General features: G+C 38.1%; 1 protein-coding gene and 1 long non-coding RNA gene across 3 annotated transcripts in view; one reads left to right on the forward strand and one right to left on the reverse strand.

Moving 5' to 3' along the window:
- Nucleotides 1-20,662, forward strand: part of LOC134661168 (nostrin) — a 55,236-nt gene extending 34,574 nt beyond the window's left edge. The window contains exons 2-14 of one of the 2 annotated variants that reach the window (XM_063517126.1): nucleotides 2,144-2,333; nucleotides 11,819-11,904; nucleotides 13,110-13,253; nucleotides 13,499-13,580; nucleotides 13,801-13,931; nucleotides 14,390-14,590; nucleotides 15,212-15,347; nucleotides 16,181-16,345; nucleotides 16,761-16,913; nucleotides 17,464-17,616; nucleotides 17,761-18,046; nucleotides 19,418-19,582; nucleotides 20,521-20,662. In XM_063517126.1, the coding sequence (XP_063373196.1) occupies nucleotides 2,214-2,333; nucleotides 11,819-11,904; nucleotides 13,110-13,253; nucleotides 13,499-13,580; nucleotides 13,801-13,931; nucleotides 14,390-14,590; nucleotides 15,212-15,347; nucleotides 16,181-16,345; nucleotides 16,761-16,913; nucleotides 17,464-17,616; nucleotides 17,761-18,046; nucleotides 19,418-19,582; nucleotides 20,521-20,636 (1,938 nt within the window). In that variant the 5' untranslated portion in view covers nucleotides 2,144-2,213 and the 3' untranslated portion in view covers nucleotides 20,637-20,662. Of the gene's footprint in view, nucleotides 1-2,123; nucleotides 2,334-11,818; nucleotides 11,905-13,109; nucleotides 13,254-13,498; nucleotides 13,581-13,800; nucleotides 13,932-14,389; nucleotides 14,591-15,211; nucleotides 15,348-16,180; nucleotides 16,346-16,760; nucleotides 16,914-17,463; nucleotides 17,617-17,760; nucleotides 18,047-19,417; nucleotides 19,583-20,520 lie in introns of those variants that run through there. The other variant, XM_063517125.1, reaches the window with a different exon arrangement.
- Nucleotides 20,663-22,203: 1,541 nt separating this feature from the next.
- On the reverse strand, nucleotides 22,204-22,761 carry LOC134661204 (uncharacterized). The gene is made up of 2 exons (XR_010097937.1): nucleotides 22,659-22,761; nucleotides 22,204-22,453 (listed from the first exon to the last, which is right to left on the reverse strand). It is a non-coding gene; the product is annotated as an uncharacterized LOC134661204 (long non-coding RNA).
- Nucleotides 22,762-24,332: the final 1,571 nt, after the last annotated feature.

A 24,332-nucleotide genomic window follows, 5' to 3' on the forward strand; every position in this document is an offset into this window, starting at 1 on the left:
GGGTGTCGTTGGATAGGTCTTTCAAAATAAATAGGGGTCTGCAAACAACATTTTTTGATAAAGTGAATCATTTCGGAAATAATAATTTAGAAAGAAAAAAAAGCGGTTATTCATTCTAACTTTTGAAAAATCGATCCAAAAAATATGAAAAAAATCATAAAAATAGTGCTTACAAAACTCATTCAAACAAACTTGATAAGTTAAGCCGTTTATGAGTGATCGCTAAAAGTCAGTCGCAGTTCTTATTTTATTTAAAAGCCTGGCAACCCTTATTTGTGACCGGATTTTCGCAGGCAACCCTATGCCACTGTATTCGCAATAAAATTACCATAATTTTGATGTATAATTCAAGCGTCAGACAGATAAGTGCAATTATCGATAAAAACTCACCTGTTTAAACTAGGCAACCACATAATAGTGACCGGAAAAAGATAGGCAACCTAGTTAATTTATGTTGTACAAGTTGTATACTTTCCATTGGAACTTATTTCTTTTGTCAGATAGATCGGTGAATTTTGAAGAAAAAAAATATTTTTCAAAAATTAATTAAAAATAGCCTTGACCATATTTCTTTAGGCAACCCTATTTATTTATGTTCAGGAACATATTTTCTTTCATAATATGTGAGTTTCATCCATCAGACAGATCGGTAAAGGTCGACCATATATGCCGGATCTTAGACTACTAGATTCATGCGCCGCTGTGAGTCGTGGCCGCGTGCCTCGCGCCCGTGTCTTTGTTTCCACCGCCCGCCGCGCCGCGCCTCGCCGCCGCCGGTCGCTTGAGTAAATTCGCGCGAGTCGCCGCACTCGCCGCTGGCAGCGACATTCGCTTTTCGCTCGCCGCCGCCGCTGCCGCTGGTCGCGCGATGTCGTGGCCAGGCAGTAAGGGCGAACACCTGATACTATACTAATATTATTATTTAGAAATAAAATAACAGTGGTGTTATTCCAAATACAGACAGATGTCCTGACAATCAGTTTTGTTTTGTACAATAACCGAATGAAAATCGATGAATAGGTAAATATATAAAATGCTGATGTAGACATAAAAAGGTCTCGGCAATAATTGCGATTGTTTGCACCTAGGTAATTATGGAAAGTTTATTGACGTAACAAAACCGAGTGTCGCAATTCTTACGGCAGGGAGAAAAGTACTCACGCCGGTCATGGAAGAAAATAGCTACTCTATGCTGTCTGTAGTTACATTACACATACCTATTCATTATGTATAGTAAACAAACACACTACGGTAATTTAAATATCTCCAACTAGATAGCCGTTTTTAGCGCTATTTGAAGTAGGCTAACCTAACCTAGTTCTTATAAAAACAAAAATATCAAAAATAGCAAAACGTACAGACACAGATACTGGTAATATTCAACTCATATAAAAATATACACATCTAGGGCCAAAATCAAGAGGAGAAAATCACGGGAACGCTTGTATGGAAAACAAGCAACGGGTTACACTCCGGGAGTGCCGGCAGAAGTGAAAACTCAATGACATTGTAACCGATAACTACAGAAATATCTACATTTCACCCGAGCGAAGCCGGGTTTTCATCTAGTATATTTATAAAGTACTCACTCATTTTCTTTCGCTATTTTACACAGACGGTCAAGCCATCATCAGTCACAGTCGCAGTCGTGTGAATAAATACACATGTATCCTTATATATTTGTATCATTCAAACGCTTTTTTAACGCGCGATGATAAAGCTGCCATGCGAATAAGGAATTACCTGGGAATTACGCTTGTTTAAAATTCAAAATTCAAAATTGTAGCGTTAATTGTTTAAAATTCGAATAGACATTGTAAAGTTACCTTACAGACCTCGCATCTAAATATATTTGGTCATGGTATTTTGAGTTTTATTCACCAGTACTAGAGTTCACTTTTATTAGCGATTTCATCAAGATGTAGCTTTATTGAATTGTCATTGAGTGGTCCTTACGGTCCTTACGCTCTCGAGTTTATAATTTTTTCCCCACCTCAAAAAGTGCCCAACGCCGCTAAAGTTTTCACTTCAAAATATTATCTTAAGCTTTACGTGAATGACATAAATGATGTCAACGACATATAAAGTCATCTTTCGCTTGCTGGAGACCTGAGATGTGAACCATGGATTCTCTCTGTTGCAGGACGTTCAGCGGGACCAGCAGCAAGGCTGGCAGCGGGGATGCGCGCGCGGCCGAGGCCGACGCCGGTGCCATGAGCCGCGACGTCTCCACCAAGATCGCCGCGGGCATGGACCGCTGGCAGAACACTCTCGAGGACATGATCAACCTCCGCACCTCCAACAACCACCAGGCCTTCAAGGACACCTCATGGGTGAGTAACACTGTGAAGAACTTACATCTGCTAGCCGCACATCATTTGTGATGGCAACATTGGTAACTCAAGCTGAGAGAAAGGCCTGACTAATCGTGTTTATCATTGTCTTATGAGTTTTTTTACAGAAGAAACTAGAAAAAAAGTATAGTGATTGATAACCCAATAGGCAATTTGAAAGCTACATACTTCTAAAATAAAGAAGACTAACAAATCAACACGGAATTTTAGCATCACTATCCTATCATCATTATCCACAAGTGAGGATCATGATTCATGGGAACCACTGAACTGAACCAAATTTGGGTCCACGTTTATTTTGCCTAGGTCTAGGTAACTGTAACAAGCCAAGTCCACTACCAATCTTATGTAAGTTGCGATACGAGTCGTCTTACAATACAACGATGTGGGCATTTAGAAAGAATTTCCCTGAATGAAACTTTGATTAATTACAACTTAGTTCGAAGATGCACCTATAGGTATGGGATCTGCAATACGTTCGTATACTAATTTAGAGCCGACAACTTTTTCCTGACAAAATCAAGCCACTACTATTCTGCTAAGCTAGACTACTGTTAGTCTGCCAGGCATCAGGCACCGGTCGGCTCTAAGTGACTTCTTCCTATTAAATATAAAGTAACAGATGAGGACAGTAGAATTTAATGTCATCTATTTGAACCCAACACGCTTTTATTTTACGATGACTGCTCACGCGCTTCCCGGAGAGGCGGAAGCGTGCGTCGGACACAATTTAACTCGTGGCAAACGTTTTCTGAATTGACGTAACTCTGTATGACGTTCACGCCATTCTGACTCTTCCATCACGCATTTTAGGTTTCATTTTTATTGCAGTGAAAGTTACTTTACAAAGAAAGTTATCGCGTGTTGCATACAACTAGACACGCCGGCATATCGATGGTAGCATATTCTACTCGTACGTCCATTGATGTTTACCGTTGCGGCGCGTGACCCGCAGACAATGCACAATTTGTCAGCGATATATGTATATTATATAATAAATACAAACGAAGCCGTAGTTTGGACACGACTTCTCAATTATAGCTTTGCTTGTATACCTATGATATTTCTATTTTATTTTACAAAATCGCACTAGTAAAATCATGGACACTATAACATAATTTAAATAGGTATACGCACACAAATGTTTACAAGATTTTCATTGATAATACGAGTACTTGTTACTAACATTTTATTTATATTTTTGATTGCGTTAAAACGTTTGATTACGTACTTTTACAGCGAATTAAAAAGTTGTTAACATTCGACCACGACTTTGCATGAATATCACGAGTATCACGACACATTGAGGGAGATGTTAAGTGTATTTGCTAAAACTATAAAACATCACCTAAACTAAAAACTTGAAGTCTACTTTTTCACAAGCCAACCCCTAGTTAGTAATAAAATAAAACATGAGATTATTTATGTAAAAGAAAATAGGTTTCCAACTGCTGAGTGACACAATAACCGTTTTTCACAAGTATTTATACAACTGACGTAGAAAACAATACAACATAAAGCATATTACTTAACCATTATTTTGTTAACGACGGATATTAAAAGTGATAGATTACGTTACTAGAAAGCGATATTGTTGTTTTATTGACCGAAGCGTTAGCGAAGGTCTCCGTTTTGACTCTGGAAATCTGCTTTTGTAATTAAGTATGTCCGGATGTTCTCCTCTACATACTCACAATTCTCAATCGATGCTCGTGAAATTTTGTGACTCCGGATGCTATGATAAAATAGTTTTCTTTTTGACGATACGGTTTTTGGAAGATTTTTTCTTTTTGAGACATGTTTACAGAGTGCTGCATGAATACCGCCATATTTAGATATTTCGTTTTTATGAAAGTAGAGAAAAAGTTGCCATATTTCGTCAGCTTAGATAGGTAAGTGTGGCCCAGTTTGCAAACAGCCGATTTGAAATAGGCAGGTCCCACAGGTTCGATCCCCAGTAATTGTATGCTGGAACAAAATTACTATTATTATTTTTTCATTTAAATTTCTTATTGTTGATTGATCAAGCGAGCGCAAAGCATGGGCTAAGCAATTCGTTTCATTTTTGCAAGGTTCTATTGCCCTAAAAAATGTATCTTTTTGTCAATTTAGTTTTCGTAAATTATTCTAAACTTCGGAGCCATATATTTATTCAGTTTTAACCTATGCTCGCGAGGTCTAACAGCTCACAGGGCCACTGATTTTACTGGTATTCTAAAACTATATATTATTCGATTTAATTCCACTACCCGCAATTATCAAACACCCTGAAAACTACACAAAAAACCGTTTCATGTCATTTGTTGTGAAAACCAGCAAAATATATACCTACCTACAAAGCAGACAAAAGAATAAACACAGCGCGTCATCTAGAAAATTGTAGATATCCATGGATGCATTGAGACGATTAAAATACGCCAGAGTAATTACGACTTGTAGATCAACCGGCTTGCGAAATGTCCACACTTGCCTCTCAGGAGTCTCAGGCCGCTGCAGCGCTACTAGTCACAGACGACCAGGGGGCCGATTTTTGGAATTCGACCGCTCGATTTCGTGTACTTCGTTCAGTAATATCTCCACTACTAGGCATGTAAATTCTACTAATAGAATTGAATACGAGTGGTCAATAGCACTCGATTCCTAATTTCTATCGCTCGTATTTCAAAAATCAGAATTTCGCCGTTTTCCTCCGATTTTCGAGTGACGAAATCGAGCGATCGAAATTAAAAAATCGGCCCCCAGCGGCTCAATATCGTAAACCTGATTGTTCAAAATGTAAGAAAAAAAAAAACAAGGGGTTGCACTCCGGGAGTGCCGGCAGAAGTGAAAACTCAATGACTAGTGCAAAATGTCTGCAGCACTATGTATAATCGAGGTTAACGCCATCTAGCGTTATTTCGTCGCATTACTTGAAACCCCTAAGCACATCTCTGTTAGTACTCGAGTTATATAAGTACCAGTTAGAGGTAAACTCACTAGATGGCATTTAAATCTATAAAGAACAACTTAATGACATTGTAACAGTTTTTCGATCAGGTCACGTGTCCGTCTTACGAATCTTACCTCTCGCGAGTTTAACATTTTTTCCCCATCACAAAAAAGTGCACAGCGCCGCTAAAGAAGTTTTCACTTCAAAATTGATGCCAATTTTTATTTGTTTCCTTATGAAGTGAAATTGACATGATTTTGAATGATGAATATTTAATAACGTGCAGGATTGATTTGGTTTGATGTTTTACAGAGAGTATTTTCCTCGCGTTAGTGTGGTTAACATTTTTGTGTTTCACTCGGTGGCAAAATTTGTTGACTCTCGTGCCTTTAAACCCTCGCAACACTCAAGATTCCACTTTTGGAATCACTTACTATACGGTCGTGGTTCAATTTTGGAATCTTTCACTTGCTCTTGTATAGATCTGGTACGATCTGGATCTGGCTCTGGTACGAGGGATTAAACAACAACGTTGCCCACTTATAAGACCAATAACTATTGTAGAATATTTATGTTTATAAACATCATCTTGTAACCAATAGACTCCCCAATGGCCTAGTTCCTAGTAATGTGTCTCACGTAGTCATTGCGCTAGTTTTCGTCCACTTGACGAAATTCTAATATAAACCTATATTACTGCACAAATTTAAGCTTATTGCAATCCTTATTAATGTCTAAACAATATATTTATCAAGATAAAACGATATTTTGCACGTAGCAAATTTAAAATGAATTATATAAGATTTAAAACGTAAAGCATGAACGGAAACTAAATATCGCAATGTATGTATGTAGTTCAATTTTTTGTCCACAACGCCCTAAATAATTCGTGAATATCAGGTAAGGTTAACGCATATAATAACTTCTGTGGTTATGTTAGGTCATTAATATTCAGTAAGGTTACTACCGCTGGCGGCGCCAAGCGGTAACGTCTTCGTTAGCAGTAGGAAAAACAATGCAGTATGTTGTAATGTAATGTACCTACTCAGAGATGTAAATATTCGTTAAAATTCCGTTACGGGTTAATGTTTCGTCATAAAGTACCGACATACACACTTGTTTCCAATTTTAAACCTTATTGCTAGGATATAAGATTATGTACACTTATTAAATGTTGTATTGCACCTGCGGGCTCCATACCTGCGATGGAAATCCTATTGAAGGTTGAAACGGGAAACGTGGGCTACCTGTAAATGTCCAACCCGGAAACGCTCAAGTTAGTGTTGTCTGTGCAATATAACGTAACACTCCATAGATACTAATATAACGACAACCTGCATGGCCTAGTGGGTGACCCGGGTTCATATCCTGGTCTGGGCATTTATTTGTGTGATGAGCATATTTTTTCCTCAGTCATGGGTGTTCTCTATGTAGGTATTTAAGTATATATATATATATATATATCGTTGTCTACGTACCTATTTACCTACATCATAACGGTTATTGAGCTTACGGACTTAGTCGATTTGTGTAATAATGTCCGATATTTTTTTTTGTAATATTATTAATGCGAATGTACCTCGGTCTGTCTATTAACTTCTCACGGCTAAACTACTGAACCGTGGGTGAGGGTTGTTACACAGCCTGTATATACCTTCATGGTAACTCCAAAAAGAGGAGGTTTCTCGATTAGTATTCTTTTTTTTATGATCTGATGGGATCTTGTAAATATCGAGGAAACTCGTCAAATATCTTACAAAATATATCCATAAATAATAATTATATCGATTTGTTTGTCAAAAACCTTACTAATATTACCTTAATTACATTAACATCTAGGTATAGGTACTACGGTACCTATACCTAGATGTTAATGTAATCCATGAGGATTGATGTGAGATGTCTCTAAAATGGTCACAAGAAATTACATAAACCGGTGCCTTATTCCTATACGACTTAGCGTTTATTTAGAGAGGTCCTCAGCTTTTTCTTGTACAGGCCGTGACCGCTCCCGCCTGCGCTCCTAACTTAGGGGCATTCCGGCCGGTTGCACAACGACATCCTTTACCTACCCATAAATGTACCTAATTATTTAAACATTCAGTTTTAAATAGCATATTCCCATTGACTATTCAACCTTGCTGTATCGTCCCTCATACGGCCTACGCAACCCATTCTGCTTCCAAATTTGCCATTAGGTAGGTAGGTAGACCAACAAATGGAAGTCAGCAACTTGTGAATGATCATTGTGGTATAATGTCAAAATAAAATAATTAATACTCATACTCATACTCAACTACTCAATACTCATACTAATAATAATAAAATGTTTATTTTCTAATGAATATTCACAAAGGTACAGTTTTTACACTGACCTCCACACTAGGCACCGCCTGTCCTGTGGAGGAGCTTGACAATTTAGAATACTATCTAAAAAATATATAACAGTAAAGGTAATAATTATAAAGTATTTCAGTGAGACTATTACAAAACTGAATTACTCTAGTTTTATCATTTAGAATGTATACAAAGCTAGTCAGCAGGTAATACTGAACACTGTGAAAGAAATCTGTGAATCATTAGTTAATAAATTCGCATTAGCCGTGATAATACTTATTCTTAATTGTATAAGAATTATTTACTCATAGAGGAACTTTTGAAGTAGAAGATGAAAGAATCGAGAGATCTCGAGTATCGCGACTACCACAAGGGCTTGTATGGATATTAATAATTGGTAACAAAAGACATAAAATTATAATCCATAAATTAGCATTTGTTACCAACGTACCTAATATATGTGTAGGTGTTGGCATTTATAAGATAACCTTGCAGGTAATTGAATTCTTTCATCTGATTTAATTATGGTATTAATCATTTACCAAGCACGAGTAGTAGTTATAGGCCAAGATCTTGGCTTAGGTACTACTAATTCTTAAATTAAAATTGCTGAATATAAGTTTAATTATTTTTGTACAAAGCTAAAGCCATGTTTGTTACCTATATGATTGTGATTCATTGATTATTTATGGACCAAATTCACATAGGTACCTACAAAGTTGTCGGCTTTTAGTTATATACCTACGAGAAAACTGGTAAACAAAGGGGTTGTAAAATTATAACGTCTAACTTTAGATACCCTATTAATATACCACAATGTGTACATATTATAACATTAACTAATGTAATTTATCATATGGGCTGACTTTTTTAATATTACTTATCATTTTTAACACAATAACATCAAAACTGTGTAAAGACTGAAGAAAAAGATGCACCGAATGTCAACATGTAACCATTGGTCATGGTCATGGGACGAGCATGTGGTGAGACATGTGCGGCAGGCGCCCACGCCACATGCCAACTATACCTACGTAGCTAGTTAGTGACGCAAATATAACTACCATTGTACTTATACTTTGTGTAGGTACTAACATTTGGTACCTGCGGGCTCAGCACGGTTCCATTTTTATCGACTATCACTATGCCCGTCACTTTCGCACTTACATACTTGTTAGAACGTGACAGCCATGGTGATAAACGATAAAAATGCGACCGTGCTACGAGGGCTGGTCACAGTGACAATGACATCACATTACATTATTCGCTTCATTAATTTTCATAGCTACTACACTGATCGACAAATTTAGAGGAACGCAAATTAAAGTTTAAAAGTTACTAATTTTGAAATTACTTTAGGTGCATTAATTAAATAATTAAACATGCAGTAACTAAACTTTTTTTTGCGTTCCTCTAAATTTTGTCGATGTGTAGGTATATTTAGGTACAAACTACAAAGAGCCAAGAAATTATGTTTCTTGACTGTAACTCGTTCCTAAACGCAAGAAACGTCGTAGTTAAGACTTCGACCCGATATAATTAGAACCTTTCCTCGTTACATTTTAATATTTTCATTATGATTCATCATGATGGATCATATTTTAATCATGATTAACCCCCTCTTCGCAGCAGTATTTTAGACTTCGACTTTTCGCTTCGATTCGCAAAAACGACGTCTAGTTATCATATCGGACACATAAACCACATCCTTCCAGTTATTGGTCATATGAATGTTTCTAATAAGTGTTACTTGTAGCCTGGCTTTTAGAATATTTAGAGATATTATATTTAAGTTAAATAACATTCTTGACGTGTTGAAAGCTACTCGAACCTTACATATGTAGGTATATGTAGTTTACATAATAAACTTGAATCAGCGTGCAGAATACTTAACAACATACTTTCCAATTCAAACATACAATTTAACATGAGTGTATTACACCACTGTACTATCTAAACGGAGTATTGCATTTCCTTAACTGTTCCAGTTTCCGTATTTTAAAGGAAACCTGCAATAAAAAACCGGCCAAGTGCGAGTCGGACTCGCGCACGGAGGGTTCCGCACCATCAACAAAAAACCGGCCAAGTGCGAGTCGGACTCGCGCACGGAGGGTTCCGCACCATCAACAATAAAGAGAGCAAAACAAGCAAAAAAACGGGCACCCATCCAAATACTGACCCCCGCCCGACGTTGCTTATTAACTTCGGTCAAAAATCACGTTTGTTGTATGGGAGCCCTTAAATCTTTATTTTATTCTGTTTTTAGTACCTATTTGATGTTATAGCGGCAACAGAAATACATCATCTGTGAAAATTTCAACTGTCAAGCTATCACGGTTCGTGAGATACAGCCTGGTGACGGACGGACGGACGGACGGACGGACAGCGGAGTCTTAGTAATAGGGTCCCGTTTTTACCCTTTGGGTACGGAACCCTAAAAAGTATTGGAGGTTATTATACTACGCCGTCCGTCTATAACAAGGATACAACAATGGTACGAGTAGTTAGCTTAGCATCCAATGTGAGAGTATGCCTCGCTGAAATAAAACGTTAAATCACAGTGTAAATTATTACTTTTTAACTTCCCTACTAACTTCGCGCAGGTAGTGTTCATTGTTTAATTAGAATTTAAGACCGATTACTATGCTACAATAATTGTTAAGCACATTAAAATGTATCACTTAACTTCAAAGTAATTTATCACTTAACATTTAAGCATCATTCATTTATTCATTCAATTTGATCATTAACTTTTATTAAAATCGTTGCAGACTTGTCTTGGTCTAACTCTAAGTAGGTACATGGCAAATAGTGTATCCGAAGATGAATATGTTCCCGAATCGCACAATTTGGAACATTGTTCTGTAGGAAGCAATATTTCAAATAGTTTTTAGTTGCTCACCTACCAGAGATGTACAAAATGGTTTTAAAAAAGCATTTAAATACAAAATGCAAAATACTTTTCAGATTTACTATTTCAAATGCAAAATACCAAATAGTTTTGCGTTTTGTATTTCAAATGCTAAATGCAAAATAGGTATTTTCAAAATACTTTTTCAAAATAAAATACCTTTTGAGCAAATCTCAGATATTTTTATTTATTTTAGGTATTTATCATGAGAAATAGAGACACAATGCCGAGCCGAACAAAAACGTCTAATATCATGGCATGGCACCTTATGCATGACATTTTGGTCATATTTATCAGTACGCGTATCAATAAATTCTGTTATGGTATTAATAATAGTCCGTCGGTTCCTCTCTCTGCAGCCCTGACCACCGGCAGCTTGGGCCCTGCCCCGCTGCTGGCGGCACCCTAGGTTAGGTTTTTTATAATGTGTTTATAATATTTTTTTATATTATTTTTGTAAGTGTTTTTATATTTTGAATTTTATATACATATTGTAAAAAACCAACCTAAGAAGAGAAATAAATAAAGGAAATAATACTCACTTAAAATAATGTAAAAAACTAGACTAACGAAAAGAGAGCCATGGCTCCATTTTGTGACTTGTGTGGCCATTTATTTCGGTTGATTGTGCATCTAGTTCTTATTTTATTATTATTACACTTTTCTTTTATTAATAACAACTGGACTGGTATTGTTAAAAAGTGAAAAAAAACATCAGTTTTTATTTATTACGCTTTTTAACAATACCAGGGGGCCGATTTTTGAATTTCGATCGCTCGATTGCGTCACTCGAAAATCGGTGGAAAACGGCGAGATGCTGATTTTTGAAATACGAGCGATATAAATTGTGAATTTAGTGGTATTGACCACTAGTTTTTGATTCTATTAGTAGAATTTACATGCCTAGTAGTGGAGATATTACTGAACGAAATACACGAAATCGAGCGGTCGAATTTCAAAAATCGGCCTCCTGGCGCTGGCGCCAGGCGCTAGCAGGCGCCTCTATCGGTCAAATTCGGCAATACAAGCGTCATTCGTTCATTTCATTTTGTTTGACTGGTAATGTTGGCTAAACTTAATCACAAAGTATTTTGCATTTTGAAATGAATATTAAAAATGCAAAATACGTCTCGAAAAGTATTTCAAATAAAATACAAAATGGTTTTTACTAAAAGGCATTTAAATGCAAAATACAAAATAGGTATTTTGCATTTTGTATTTGCATTTTAAATAGAAGTATTTCAAATAAATCGCATCTCTGTCACCTACTTTTCTATTTTGTTTCAGGCGCTTAGCGGCTTCGATGAACTTCGTCTGTACGTTAAACAAGGCGGTGATTTCAGCAAAGAACTTGCTGCCATATTACAAGAAAGGTAATACTAACATAGATTAAGTATGGTTACTTAAATAATTCAAGAGTAAGGTAGGGTAAACTGTCCTAATGTCATTCCGACTGAAACCGAATTCGGCCACTGCAGAAATTATACGTAGGAGACACTACCACTTGCGACTAAAATCAACAAAAAAACAAAATAAACAAGCCAAATACCAACACAATAGCTTCCTGGCAACATCGTAACCAACTCTAATTACGCTTGAGTAATTGGTTTGATAAACTGAAATACAAACTGGTTAGTTAGCACTGGTTAAAGACCTTGAACTTCTAAAGTTTTGCATAGGTTCCTTCTTTTTACTTAGGTACAGTCGGCGTCTAAAATATGTTTACACTTTTATACCGTACTCCCTTGTAATAAGGTTTAAAAAATGTAAACATATCTGTGACGTCGACTGTACAAGCTAGTGGGATGTGAGACTAAGCATACCTTTAGCAAAAAGTAACTCATTTAAGATAACGATAAGCAATCTTATCAAATTCTCAGTAGAAAGTAAACGCTTCGAAGAAACACAGGTATGAAACAATACGTTATTGTTTACGATGATATCGAACGCGTCGAACGAAACATGTATGATCACCGGCACTGGCGGGACAATTGCACGATCAGAACCATGGCGCTCGCCACGATGAATTATTGAGTTTAACACTTGTTAACACCGTACTACACTGCTACCAATCTACCTACATAACCGCCATTCGGTCATTTTCAGTATTTCACCACTTTGAATTACTCATTCATTGGATATTGTATAAATTAAATATACACAAGTTGCTGATCATGTATGAATGGGCCAGGCTTTTCACTGGTTGTTACTTTTGTATTTGTAACTACGCCGCCTTGTTTATTTACTGATTATGATTTTATTGCATTATTTTCGGAATAAAGTTCAAACGTCGTGACATGTCAATGGCAACAAAAACGAAAATAGATCGTCGCGAGGTGCCGCCAAGTGGGCCGCGCCGCGACTCGACACAAATACACCATTCGTTTACACGTTTATATTTAAACAACGTTATCGTTTCGAGGCATTTAAACTAAATCAGTAGGTACATACCTAGACAGGAAACTAAATGGTAACCCTTCTTGCACAAACACTAAAATATGAATCACTAAACTACTTATTCTGAATCATTTGAATGACATGTCAGAAAATTGTAATTTTTTTTATTAATTATTTCCAGGATAGAAGCTGAAAATTATTATTCGAAGTGTTTAGCGAAACTGGGCACTAAGCTGAGCAAAGCTTGTAAAGAGAGCATTGGCTCCTGCGCCGAGGCGTGGAAACATGTCGCTACTGAGATGGAGAAACGAGCAGATATTCATAGGTAATAACTAGTTACCAATTTTAAAAGAAAATCCTCCTTTTTGAAGTCACCGATAAACCGCGTTGAACAAACTAAACGATGATAATTAAATCGCTTAAATTTCATTGTACTGTCTAAAGGGTCTCTACTTAAGTACTTCTTGTTTTCGGTTTCGCGCGTGCTCCCAAGATGTTCGAGCCACGTATCCTGTGTACGGGATAATATTATTACTCGTAATAACCAAAGTGTATCTTCGAATGTTCCAGGGCATATTCTCACGCTCTTACAGAGGAATTAGTAAAACCTATGAAAATTGTTATCGACAATCAACTAAAGCTGAGAAAAAAGGTAAATAGAAATATGAATTTGTACTCGTTCATATGTGGTTTTTTAATTTTTCTTGTATGAATGTTTTGTATCGAAATCAGTTTTGAATAGCTACCATAATACATAATAGGGTTACGGTCAACGCCTCCGTGAGATAAAAAACGTACTTATACGAAAATACATATAAAGCCTATTGGCGTTGCGTCGACCACGTAACCTAATAACATTGTTTTATTTTCAGATCGAGGGTAACGTGGATAAAACTTCGCGGACTCTCTCCGAGTGGCGTACAAACGAAGTTAAATCTAAGAAGAATTCGCACGCAGCGGCAAGGGAAAACGAGAAACTGCAAGATGCTACGTTAGATATTAGGTCTGCTTACTTTGCAATGCACTCGACGATCTGAACATCGCGATATGATTTTGACAAAGTAGTACTAAACGAGATGTTCAGTCGTCGAATTGAAGGATCCTTCGCTTAGTCAGCAATGCGATGGTCTCTCTATATGTATATGTGAATATTATGCCATGCGAATGTGAAAACATTATTGTCGGCGATAAGTTACGGGCAATTTCAAGTGATCATCAATAGTAAAGGGATGTTTTGAGGGATATTGGACCCTTATGAGCGCTGTTAATCGCAAATCATAGCTTTTATATTGGGAAATCGTATTGGCGTAAGCGGCTACCGCCTTAAGGTATTATACATAATACGTTTTGTCACGATTACTTAATGTGAAATTGTCCATTCCTTCGCTCGTGAAAAAGCACTACCCACTAAAAAGCGCTAATAAGCATGTTACCAGTTAGCAGGTTGGATGTTGTTTGCAGCCGGATGCCGCGCAGCTCCAGCGTCGGGCACATCCCGCACGCGCACTCGATCCTGAGCGCGGCGCGCGCCGACCGCGTCGCCGGCGCCGCCAGCGAGCGGGACGCCGCCAAGCTCCTAGTCAAGAAGAGGAAGACGGAAGACGCCGTTAAAAAGACTGAAGTCGAATATTACAATGTCTGTGTTCACGCGGAAAGGGCCAGGTAAACCTATCAATATTATATAGTAAGTATTTATTACTCAATCCGGTCTATCACACATAAGCTAAAGTAAAGACGCTTAACAGGAAGAATTTAGTACATTGATTATATTGTTGTCCTGCTCGCGCAGTGGCATTGACCGCTGGCATCAAGGGCGGGACAGCAATATGATTGTGCGCATGCGATAGATAGGAATAGGCGGGTCAATGTACGAAATTCTTCGTGCTTAGCGCCCTTTCTACTAGTTACCGTAAATACGGAATAATATTTTACACTATTTTGCGCGTTTCAGTCACTCGCCGCTTGCAATCCATTACAAATTGTTATTATTTTATATCTATTGGTGTCAGATTGATTTTAAAAATATTTTTTTCAGTGAAGTAGGGTAATATGCTCCTGGTGGAAGTGCCCTGAAAACCAAGTAGGAAAATGTACAATCGTGAGACACGTCTTATCAGACACACGCTCTGTGATTGTTACCCTATTTAGGGTTCTAGCTAAATTGGAAATTCCATAGCGTAAGTATGGAATAACCAATTTAGCTAGGACCCTAAATGGCGTGACAATCCCGTGTGGTGACTGTACATATGTTCACTGATCCCAACTGACCTTTGTTTCGTTCAGGCTCGAGTGGGAATCGAGCGTGATGAAAGGCGCTGGCATGCTTGAATCTCTGGAGGAGGAGAGACTGGCTCAGCTGAAGACCGCAGCCGACTGCTACCTCAGGCTGACTGCGGCGGTGCCTCCGCAGCTAGCTGAGGTACGGCCATTGACATTTCATCCTCAAAAAACAACTGACTTCATCAAAATATAACTATAGATGGTCAAGCAGATCATGTCAGTAGAAAAAGGCGGCTAATTTGAAAAATGTAGGCGCGAAGGGATATCGTCCCATAGAAAATTTCGCGCCTTTTTCTACTGACAAGATTTGCTTGACCATCTATATTAAAAATATATATAAAAAAAAACCCACGCTATATGCCAAAAAAAATCATTTTGTGCCTTAGGTACAATCATTTTGGAAATAGCTGATACGCTTACGCTTCAAACTGCCGATCGATTTCTATTAAACATAGCTGAGAACCACCGCAAGGAAACTCGCTTCCACGTAAAAAAATCGCATCGAAATCTGTCCATTCGTTGGACAGCTACGATGCCATAGACAGACAGACATTGGCGTCAACCATATAACACCCCTCTTTGCTTATAATATATGATAATTTTAATAAAATGTTAAAGTTGTTTATAGTCATTAAGTTTTCAAATGTAATTATTATTAAGATGGCTTCATGGATTTGCATGCTGTTGTATACAGCCGAAAAGGTGAAACAACCCACTGTTTACTTACATTAAGTCCTGTAAACGTTACCCTTTTTTCCAAATAAATTATTGTTTGTTTGCGTCGGGGGTTAAAAAATAGAGAGACGTCACATACATATACCTTTGAAGTTTCCTCATGGTGTTTTCCTTTACCAAAAAAGTGACTGAAAAATTTCCGAGAAATTAATTGGTATTCCGGATTGAATTGGAAGTCTCAATTACAGGCCATCAACACATTTATAAAAACATTACAATAAAATATACTTATTTCAGATTTCTAACAACCTAGTGGGCCCCATAAGCAAGGCGGAGCCGCACGTGGACATGCGCGTGGTGCGGCGCGTGCGCAGCGCGCCCGCCGGCGCCACCGAGCAACTGCTGCCAGACTTCTACTGCGAGCACACCACGCTCGCCATGAACAAAGAGCGCCGCAAGCAGGTACACTACACCACTAATAATGTACGTTTTGTGTAGAGGTTAAGTGAACGACACTGCCCCATCATATATAAACATAACAGCCATATTTAGAAAAACCGGTTTGAACGTGCAATTTGTTATGCGAGACTCTCGCAGCGAGAGTTACTACGATATACAATTTTGAATGAATTTTCCAATGGCTAATGGCTGTTATGCATATATATGTATTAGCGTTATAGCGCGTTGAGGGGCACTATACTTACTCGGCTGTGTACGAGCCTTAGCATGAGTGCTCCGTGACAATAGGTACCTAGCTATTATGCGAGTGAAATAGACTACATACCTGTCTCTGCCTAATTAATATTGTTAGGAAAAGAATTTCGCACGCGAGATAATTATTACCAGTAGCGTATATAAAATATTTCCATTTTTACAGGCACTGCTAAAAATTCTACAACTAGTAAAACAAGATATTGATAGAGAGCGCAAGTCTAAGCAGGGCTTGGAGAAACTGTCCATGGCCATGAAGCAGACGCCTACCTTCGGCAACGACGACTCGCAACAGAATGTCGCCGACAAACTATATCACGTAAGCTTTCTGCTAATTACACTCTTCAATCCCACTCTCTTATAACCTCCCACCTTTATACAGGATTAATGAGAAAAAAAAACAAAGTTTTATTACATGACGAGCAGACAACCCAAGACCGACTGTCTGTCTTGGCGCCGTAAATAAAATGATAAGACACGGCGGAAGAAGAATCCCACTGAAAAACAATATTTACAGTACATATGGGGCTACTTTTCCGCACTAGTGCGTAAAATAGCACTTTTCGTGCGTATGCCGAAACTTTAAAGTGCCTTATGTACTGTAAAACGTTGTTCAATACACGTGCGAATAGGTAATTCGCAACTCGTGTCGATTTAAAACACTCCCTTCGGTCGTGTTTTAATTTATCGCCACTCGTTTCGATATTCCTCTTTTTCGCACTTGTATCGAAAATAACTATTTTTTTTCCCTTATTCGTACTCTTTTAATTGAAGCTATAGGTACTTTTAGAAATGACGAAGCATTTAATTTAACGGATGGTCCTTCGATACTGACAGGTAATTAATGATGTATTTAAAATTGCTTTCAGATGAAATCAATGTTGACATATTTGGAAGCTGTAAGATACAAAATAACGTCAACATTGAACGAACTCGACAGCCGGGCGCCCGTCAGCCACCCCCTGGCGACACACATCAAAGTCATCAGGGACAAGCAAGGCCTGCAACAGAGCGTACTGAAAGTCAGTGTCGTGGTCAATTAAAAAAAAAACATAAACATTAATAGTCAAGCCTAGTGAAAAATCATTGTTTATTCTGTGATGTGGATTTATAATTCGGTAAAATTGTACATGAACACCAAATAACTTTATTGGCAATCTTTACAGGTGCCTCCATGGCTGCAGGAGGACTATCAGAACGAAGTCAACAAAAATCTGCAACCAAATTACACGGCGCTAACTAAAAGCGTGAACGGCGGCGGCGAAGAGAGGGAAAGGCGTGACTCGATAATGAGCAGGGCGTCGAGCAAGCTGCGGATAGAGCACCTGTCGTTCCGACGGAGCACGGACACGCCCGCCGCGCCGCCGCCGCCGCCGCCGCCCGAGAGCCCGCTGGACTGGAGCGAGCGCGGCGCCGGCGACGGACTCTCCAACCAGCAGGACAGCGACTTCGGTCAGTCAACTTGCTATATAGTTTGTAGCTTTCTAGTAGAGCCCGAAGGCACAGAATAACTAATAGCACTACCGTACAGAAAATTCACTCCTTCACAAAAGTCAGATTTAGGTATAAAATTACACCTATTCGCTAGGTGCACGACTGGTGCTGCCCTCATTTTGGCGGACTTTCTACGTTAAATCTTATGGAGTAAAATTAGTTCAAGCGGCTGCCGCTAGTACTAATGGCGGACATTCCATAAGATTACCTGTGTTTGTGACGATCAGCGCCACTTCCCCCTCCACCGACTTCGCACCTTGCCAATATCGCCGCCTGCAAGCAAAATTGAAACTTATAAAGTTATAACCGCGCACGAACCGTGAATCTCCTTTGCGCGCCGCAGTTTTATGACCGAGCTGTGAGTGTCGGCACGGGGTTATCACTTGACAAGTTTTTATACCTAAAGTCTATTTTTTTATTCGGTAGACTGAAATGACAGTTCATAGTATGAACATAAAATTCATTTCTTACTATGAACTGTCATTTTAGTCTACCGAATAAAAAAATAGACTTTTATACCCACTGATTTATTATTTTTAAGATAAATATGTAGGAATTACAAACGTTGATTATGTAAACCCGAAGGCTTATCCTATTGTCTATTGTTCAGTAAAACCGCACGTGCTACTTACCTGCAAAAAAAGGTCCTAATTATTCTATTTGGCACCTGAGCGCGGGCTAGTCCAACGCTCAAAAAACCAGTGTAGGTGCGCTCTCCGATAACGCGTCTTTGTTACGCATCTCGATGACACATTTTAGACTGGTTCCGTAGCGTTCGACTCGCCGGCACTCAGTAACCGAAGTACCGATTTTTTATGCAGGTGGTTGTGTCACGTGGCACGAGCGGTTTTACTTAACAATAGACAATAGGATTAGCCTTCGGGCTCTATTAGAAAGCTACAAACTATACTTAGGGCTGAATTACAAGGCGCGCGAACTCGCATGCGATTTTAGTTACATTGCGGACTGTTGGTTACGTCCATTTCAACCGACCGATCAAAACCCGCAATGTAATGAAACTCGCATGCGAATTCTCGCATCGTTTAAATGAGCCCTTACTGCCGCCTACATACACATAGTCGCCTAACTTGTATGCAGCTAACAAATATATATCGAAAAATGTTCACGCACAATCTTTGACAATAAATATGTTTGAGTTTTTATTAATAATCATTTATTTACAAACAAGATATATACAGTGTATTACTAAAAGAAATTAAATGTTTGAGTTGATATTGTTCACATCAATTCGAATCGAATCGTTTGGGAAGTTAGAGTTAACCAATAGGCAATTCGTTTAACCATACTTAATTTAATACTTTTCTGCAGACGAGTTTTCTTCGCAAAGCGACAGTTCTCACAGTTCTACGGATCTGACCGACATGCTGAAGAACGAGAGCGGCGACAATGCGACACCCACCAAGTCTATCGGCAAATGTAGAGCGCTGTACATTTACGAGGCCAGGCTAAACGACGAGCTGACTCTATCGCCAGGTACATCACTTCTCCCTTTGTCAAACATTGGTGTCAATTATTAGTGTCTAATATCTGGGTGACCGAGCTTCGCTCGGAAAACATATAAAAACTCGAAAATGCGCGTTTTCCCAGAGATAAGACCTAGCTAGATCGATTTTTCGCCCCCGAAAACCCCCGTATAGCAAATTTCATCGAAATCGTTAGAGCCGCTTCCGAGATCCCCGAAATATATATATATATGTATATATATAAATAAATAAACAAGAATTGCTCGTTTAAAGGTATTAGATAGTTCGTTTTTTTAGCATTAGAAAGAACTTGAAAGAAGGTAAGCGATTTTGACATGTCTTTTAATTGAAAAACACTTTTTAATAATCAATAACTATTACTTATGAAAGCAGAAGACTATAAAAGATCGTATTCGATTCATAATTGGTACATATTTACCGTAACTTATTTTTAAAATGTGTTTTTCAATTAAAAGACACATCAAGATTGGTTATCTTATTTCTAATGCTAAAAAAAACGAAGTATAGTCTAGTGGGACATCTAAGGACGTAACGCGCACAAACTCAAAAGTCAGTACTTACTATTTATACATGGGTACATGACTGCGTAAGTCCTCTGGTGAGGGTGGTGCAGTTAAAAATTATTGAAACTCAATTTTACCTATTTAACCTTTTCAACACCAAGAGCCACTAAAATGGTCGAGTGCTGTCGTGCCCATGACGCCAACAGCCACTAAAAAGGCTATGAGTGCTATGACGGACGCTGTCAAAGCAATTTTCCTGCTGACAGATAAGGTTTATTTTCGCTCTTCATATTGCAACCATTTGGCGTATAAGCCACATTTTAGCATGAGACGAAAAGCGTTGAAAAGGTTAATTATAATCGCCGTGTACAATCTGCATCGCGTTATGTGATTGGCGGTGATTGATAATGCTTTTTCTGTGCAGGCGATATAATAAACATCCACGAGAAGCAGGAGGACGGCTGGTGGGCAGGCGACCTGGACGGCCGCTACGGCATCTTCCCCGCCTCCTACGTCGAGGAGATCACCACCTGCATATGAACCTGACACCCGACTGACCACTTACCTAATACTAAATCGGTATCGTCTTGGGTCGTCCCATTCGTTTTTCGTCAAGTTCTTAAATTAGTCCTATTCTGCTTTCGTCGCCCATTCTACATTCGTCACAATCGTCGGTGGCTTTCAATGTAGAATGCGTGACGAAAGCAGAATAGGACTAATTTAAGAACTTGACGAAAAACGAATGGGACGACCCAAGACGATACCACTAAATCGATCACATACGATGCCCGGTTACCCCACATTGGCGCTTCCTCATTGAAGATGAGAGTGTGCCGCTCATTTCAGATCCGTCCAGTACCTATGTAAATTACAAATTTATGTAAAACATGGACTATTTGTAGTAAAATAGTGCATGTTGCAACTGAATAGTGCGGCTCTCGGCGATGTATTTTGCAAATAGAAGATCGCCAATCTGTGGTGACTTTGCGATCGTCGTCAACGCGTCGTAAAGCGACGTCTGTGGGTGATATCATTTAGTCTATGAACCCGATACACACAATCTTAGCAACCATACACAAAGGAATAATGCACAAATATTAGAGTCTAGACAGCTGAACAAAATGACTAGGTACATGGCGCCATTCGTGTTGAGGTTAATAGGGGTCTTAGAACTCTCCCATTTCGGATATGTCGGTCGAAAGGGCAAAAGAAATGAAAAACAGATGTTTTTTAAACGAGAGTACCTCGTTTGGCGCAGTGCAGAGTCATTTCATTCAGATGTTTAAACATCTAGCACGACAAATGTTCCACGTTGTGGGTATTTCTATTCCTTTGTTAATGTTTAGTGCTTAATGCACATTATTTATTGAAAATGCACATTATACATACACTTACACGAGAGTACTGATATTTGTTTACGAGTAGGAGATGTATGTATGCACCCGACGTTTTTAACTTATGTATACAGAATAGTTCTTATAAGATTCAACTATTAGTAGTGATGATGTACATTGTATAACTATATCAATAATCCAAAATGTAATTTTAGGTAAAATAAAAATGAACCAAAGTGCTGATTAATATTACTTAAAATAATAAATTGTTAAACAAAATATTGTTTGTTTTCAATTGAATACATTGAAACTTAGTTTTTAGCATTAGAAAGAAGGTAAACGATCTTGACGTGTCTTTTTATTAAAATACTTTTGAAAAATAAGTCACAGCAAAAATTTAACAATTACAAAATCATGCCCAATCATTTTACATCCTTTTGCTTTCATAAGTAATAAGAACTTATCTTTAACCTTTTCGACATCGTGTCAAACACAAAAGCTGTCACGCTGACGCCACGTTACCGAAGCGTCAAAACTGAAATTGAACTTTATGCATATGCACATAGGTTTATGTTGCTCTGTGGTCTGTGACCGATTAATCGGTCTTTGGCGTTGAACTTACGGTGCGGATATATCGGTCATTAACGTCCAAAAGGTTAAAAAGCGTTCTTCAAGAAAAAGACACGTCAAGATTGTTTACCTTTTTTCTAATGATAAAAAAAAACGTACTTACCTATAGGATCGTCATTTATTTCTTAAAAGAAACTCAGAGATTACGACGACAAATTATTTATTAAAATAACGTTCGTAAATTACATTATTGGCAAGAGGGGACCCACAGTCCACGATTCGGTACTAAACCGACATTTGCTTATATATACCTAGTACAATCTTCTGATATATCACATCACGCAGTATCATACAGAATTGAGATGAAGACAATATCACACAGGAGACTAAACTAGTGGAAGTGCATGTCACTGCTGTAATGACCGTAAAACTCCGCTGTCATCATTCGTTGCTCTCTAAGTGTAAGGCCTGAGTGGACGCTCGAAGCGAAGCGTTCGGCGGGGCGTGCAGCGTGACGTCGGGCTCACAAGTGATATGAGCAGCGTGCACTAAGGCCGCTCCTATACGTTTGCATTTGTTTAACATGCACGCCGCACGCCCCGCCCCGCTGCACGCCCAACTCGAGCGTCCACTCAGGCCTTACACAATACGACAACACAACAACAACAATACGAGCTTCAACTAGTTTGTTCTCCTGTCAATAATCTTCAACATATTGTCAAATATAAATTTTATTAACCCCCGTACCCTTGAGGCCAAATAAAAAAATCGCAGGAAAGCGCTGTTTACCGAGTATAGATATATTAAGATATCGACAATATCAAGTCTTTATAGCTGTGAGCTTATTGAATTTAGCAAAATGAGATGTAAAATCATTTTAATTTTAAATAATTCCTCTGTAAACCAATAATTAAAATGGTCACGCAACTTGAAAGTAATCCATGTTTACTCGACAACGACTCGTGTAAGGCCCAAGGGTTTAAGGGTTCCATACAAATTCTTTAGATTTCATGCGGTTTCCTTAAAAGTTACAACATGCTTAACGCTAGCTTGAAATCAGACATTGCAATCGACAAACATCGTTTTAAAACCGGCCTACGCAGTCAAAGATAATTTTTAGGGTAAACCTTTAGGCTCACGCTTCTTGCTTAAGATATATATCTAAGAAACTATGAATGATAGGTATGTTACATAATACTATTAATAATAAATGATTCCCGTGCGTTTTCCATATTAACGACCAATTTGTTTATATGATTATTCAATCTTCTTTGCTATTGCCAACAGCCATTTTATTTTATAAAATCCATGTATACTTGGTAAAAAAAAACATCATCTTCATCGAGGTGTAAATAGTTTCGAAATAGTTCAAAGGTAGGTACTTAATAAGTAATAACTGTCAATCGTTTTAAAGATAAAGCGACAAAACATAACATACGACTTACGCAATCGCGATGGCTGCACTGACAGGATGGGGCCTGTAGCATGTGCAAAAATGTAATTAACAATAACATAATTATTTATGCGTGGTTCTGTGAGCTGTAGACTTCGCAAGCATTAACTTAAAACTGAATAAATGTATTGCTCCGCCATTTTGACAAAAATCTTAAGACTTAATCGGCAAAAAATCTAGTAGAGAACATCCGGAAATACTAAAGCATCTTTGCCCAAACTGAAACGGAGACCTTTGCTAACGCTCGGTCAATAATAAATTATTATTTATAGCTATTTGGGCAAAAGTACCACATGTTTTGTCAAATTTATTTTATTCCTCATTTTTCTTCAATGGTTAATTAAATTTTGGAGTTTAATACATACAATCGAACTATGTAGTCTCTTGTCTCTTGCTGTAATTTAGGATTCGATAAACCACCAAGAAGTTTAATAACTTTATAGCACCTTTATGACTCTTAGTTTGATGTTGAGGGTGACTGCGGATAGTCTACGGAGACATATTTAAGATATTGGCTCCTGTTACAGGCCCCAGCCAGTAGAACACGTACAATTTGCCTTACACTCGAGATATTTGACCCCTATGTACTTTCCATACTGTTTCGTGGTAAAACTACAGCTTTGGTTTCATTGCACCTAGATTTAATTTCACCCACCAATATCCCTACTTCTCAAAACGGCATAGAGTCAATGTGGCTGAATCACAGGCCTATTTTTTTTACAAAATACTACATTCTCAAAATGCCTAAACTTTAAATTGACGTGGTGTCATAATAATTTCATCCATTTAAGCGTTTTGACACTAAATTGTTTTGAAATTTAGGACAAATAATGACAATGGCAATATTATATGGCGTTAGGTGCAATGAAACCAAAGCAA

This window comes from Cydia amplana, chromosome Z (assembly GCF_948474715.1).
Source record: "Cydia amplana chromosome Z, ilCydAmpl1.1, whole genome shotgun sequence".
NCBI classification, from domain to species: Eukaryota; Metazoa; Arthropoda; class Insecta; order Lepidoptera; family Tortricidae; genus Cydia; species Cydia amplana.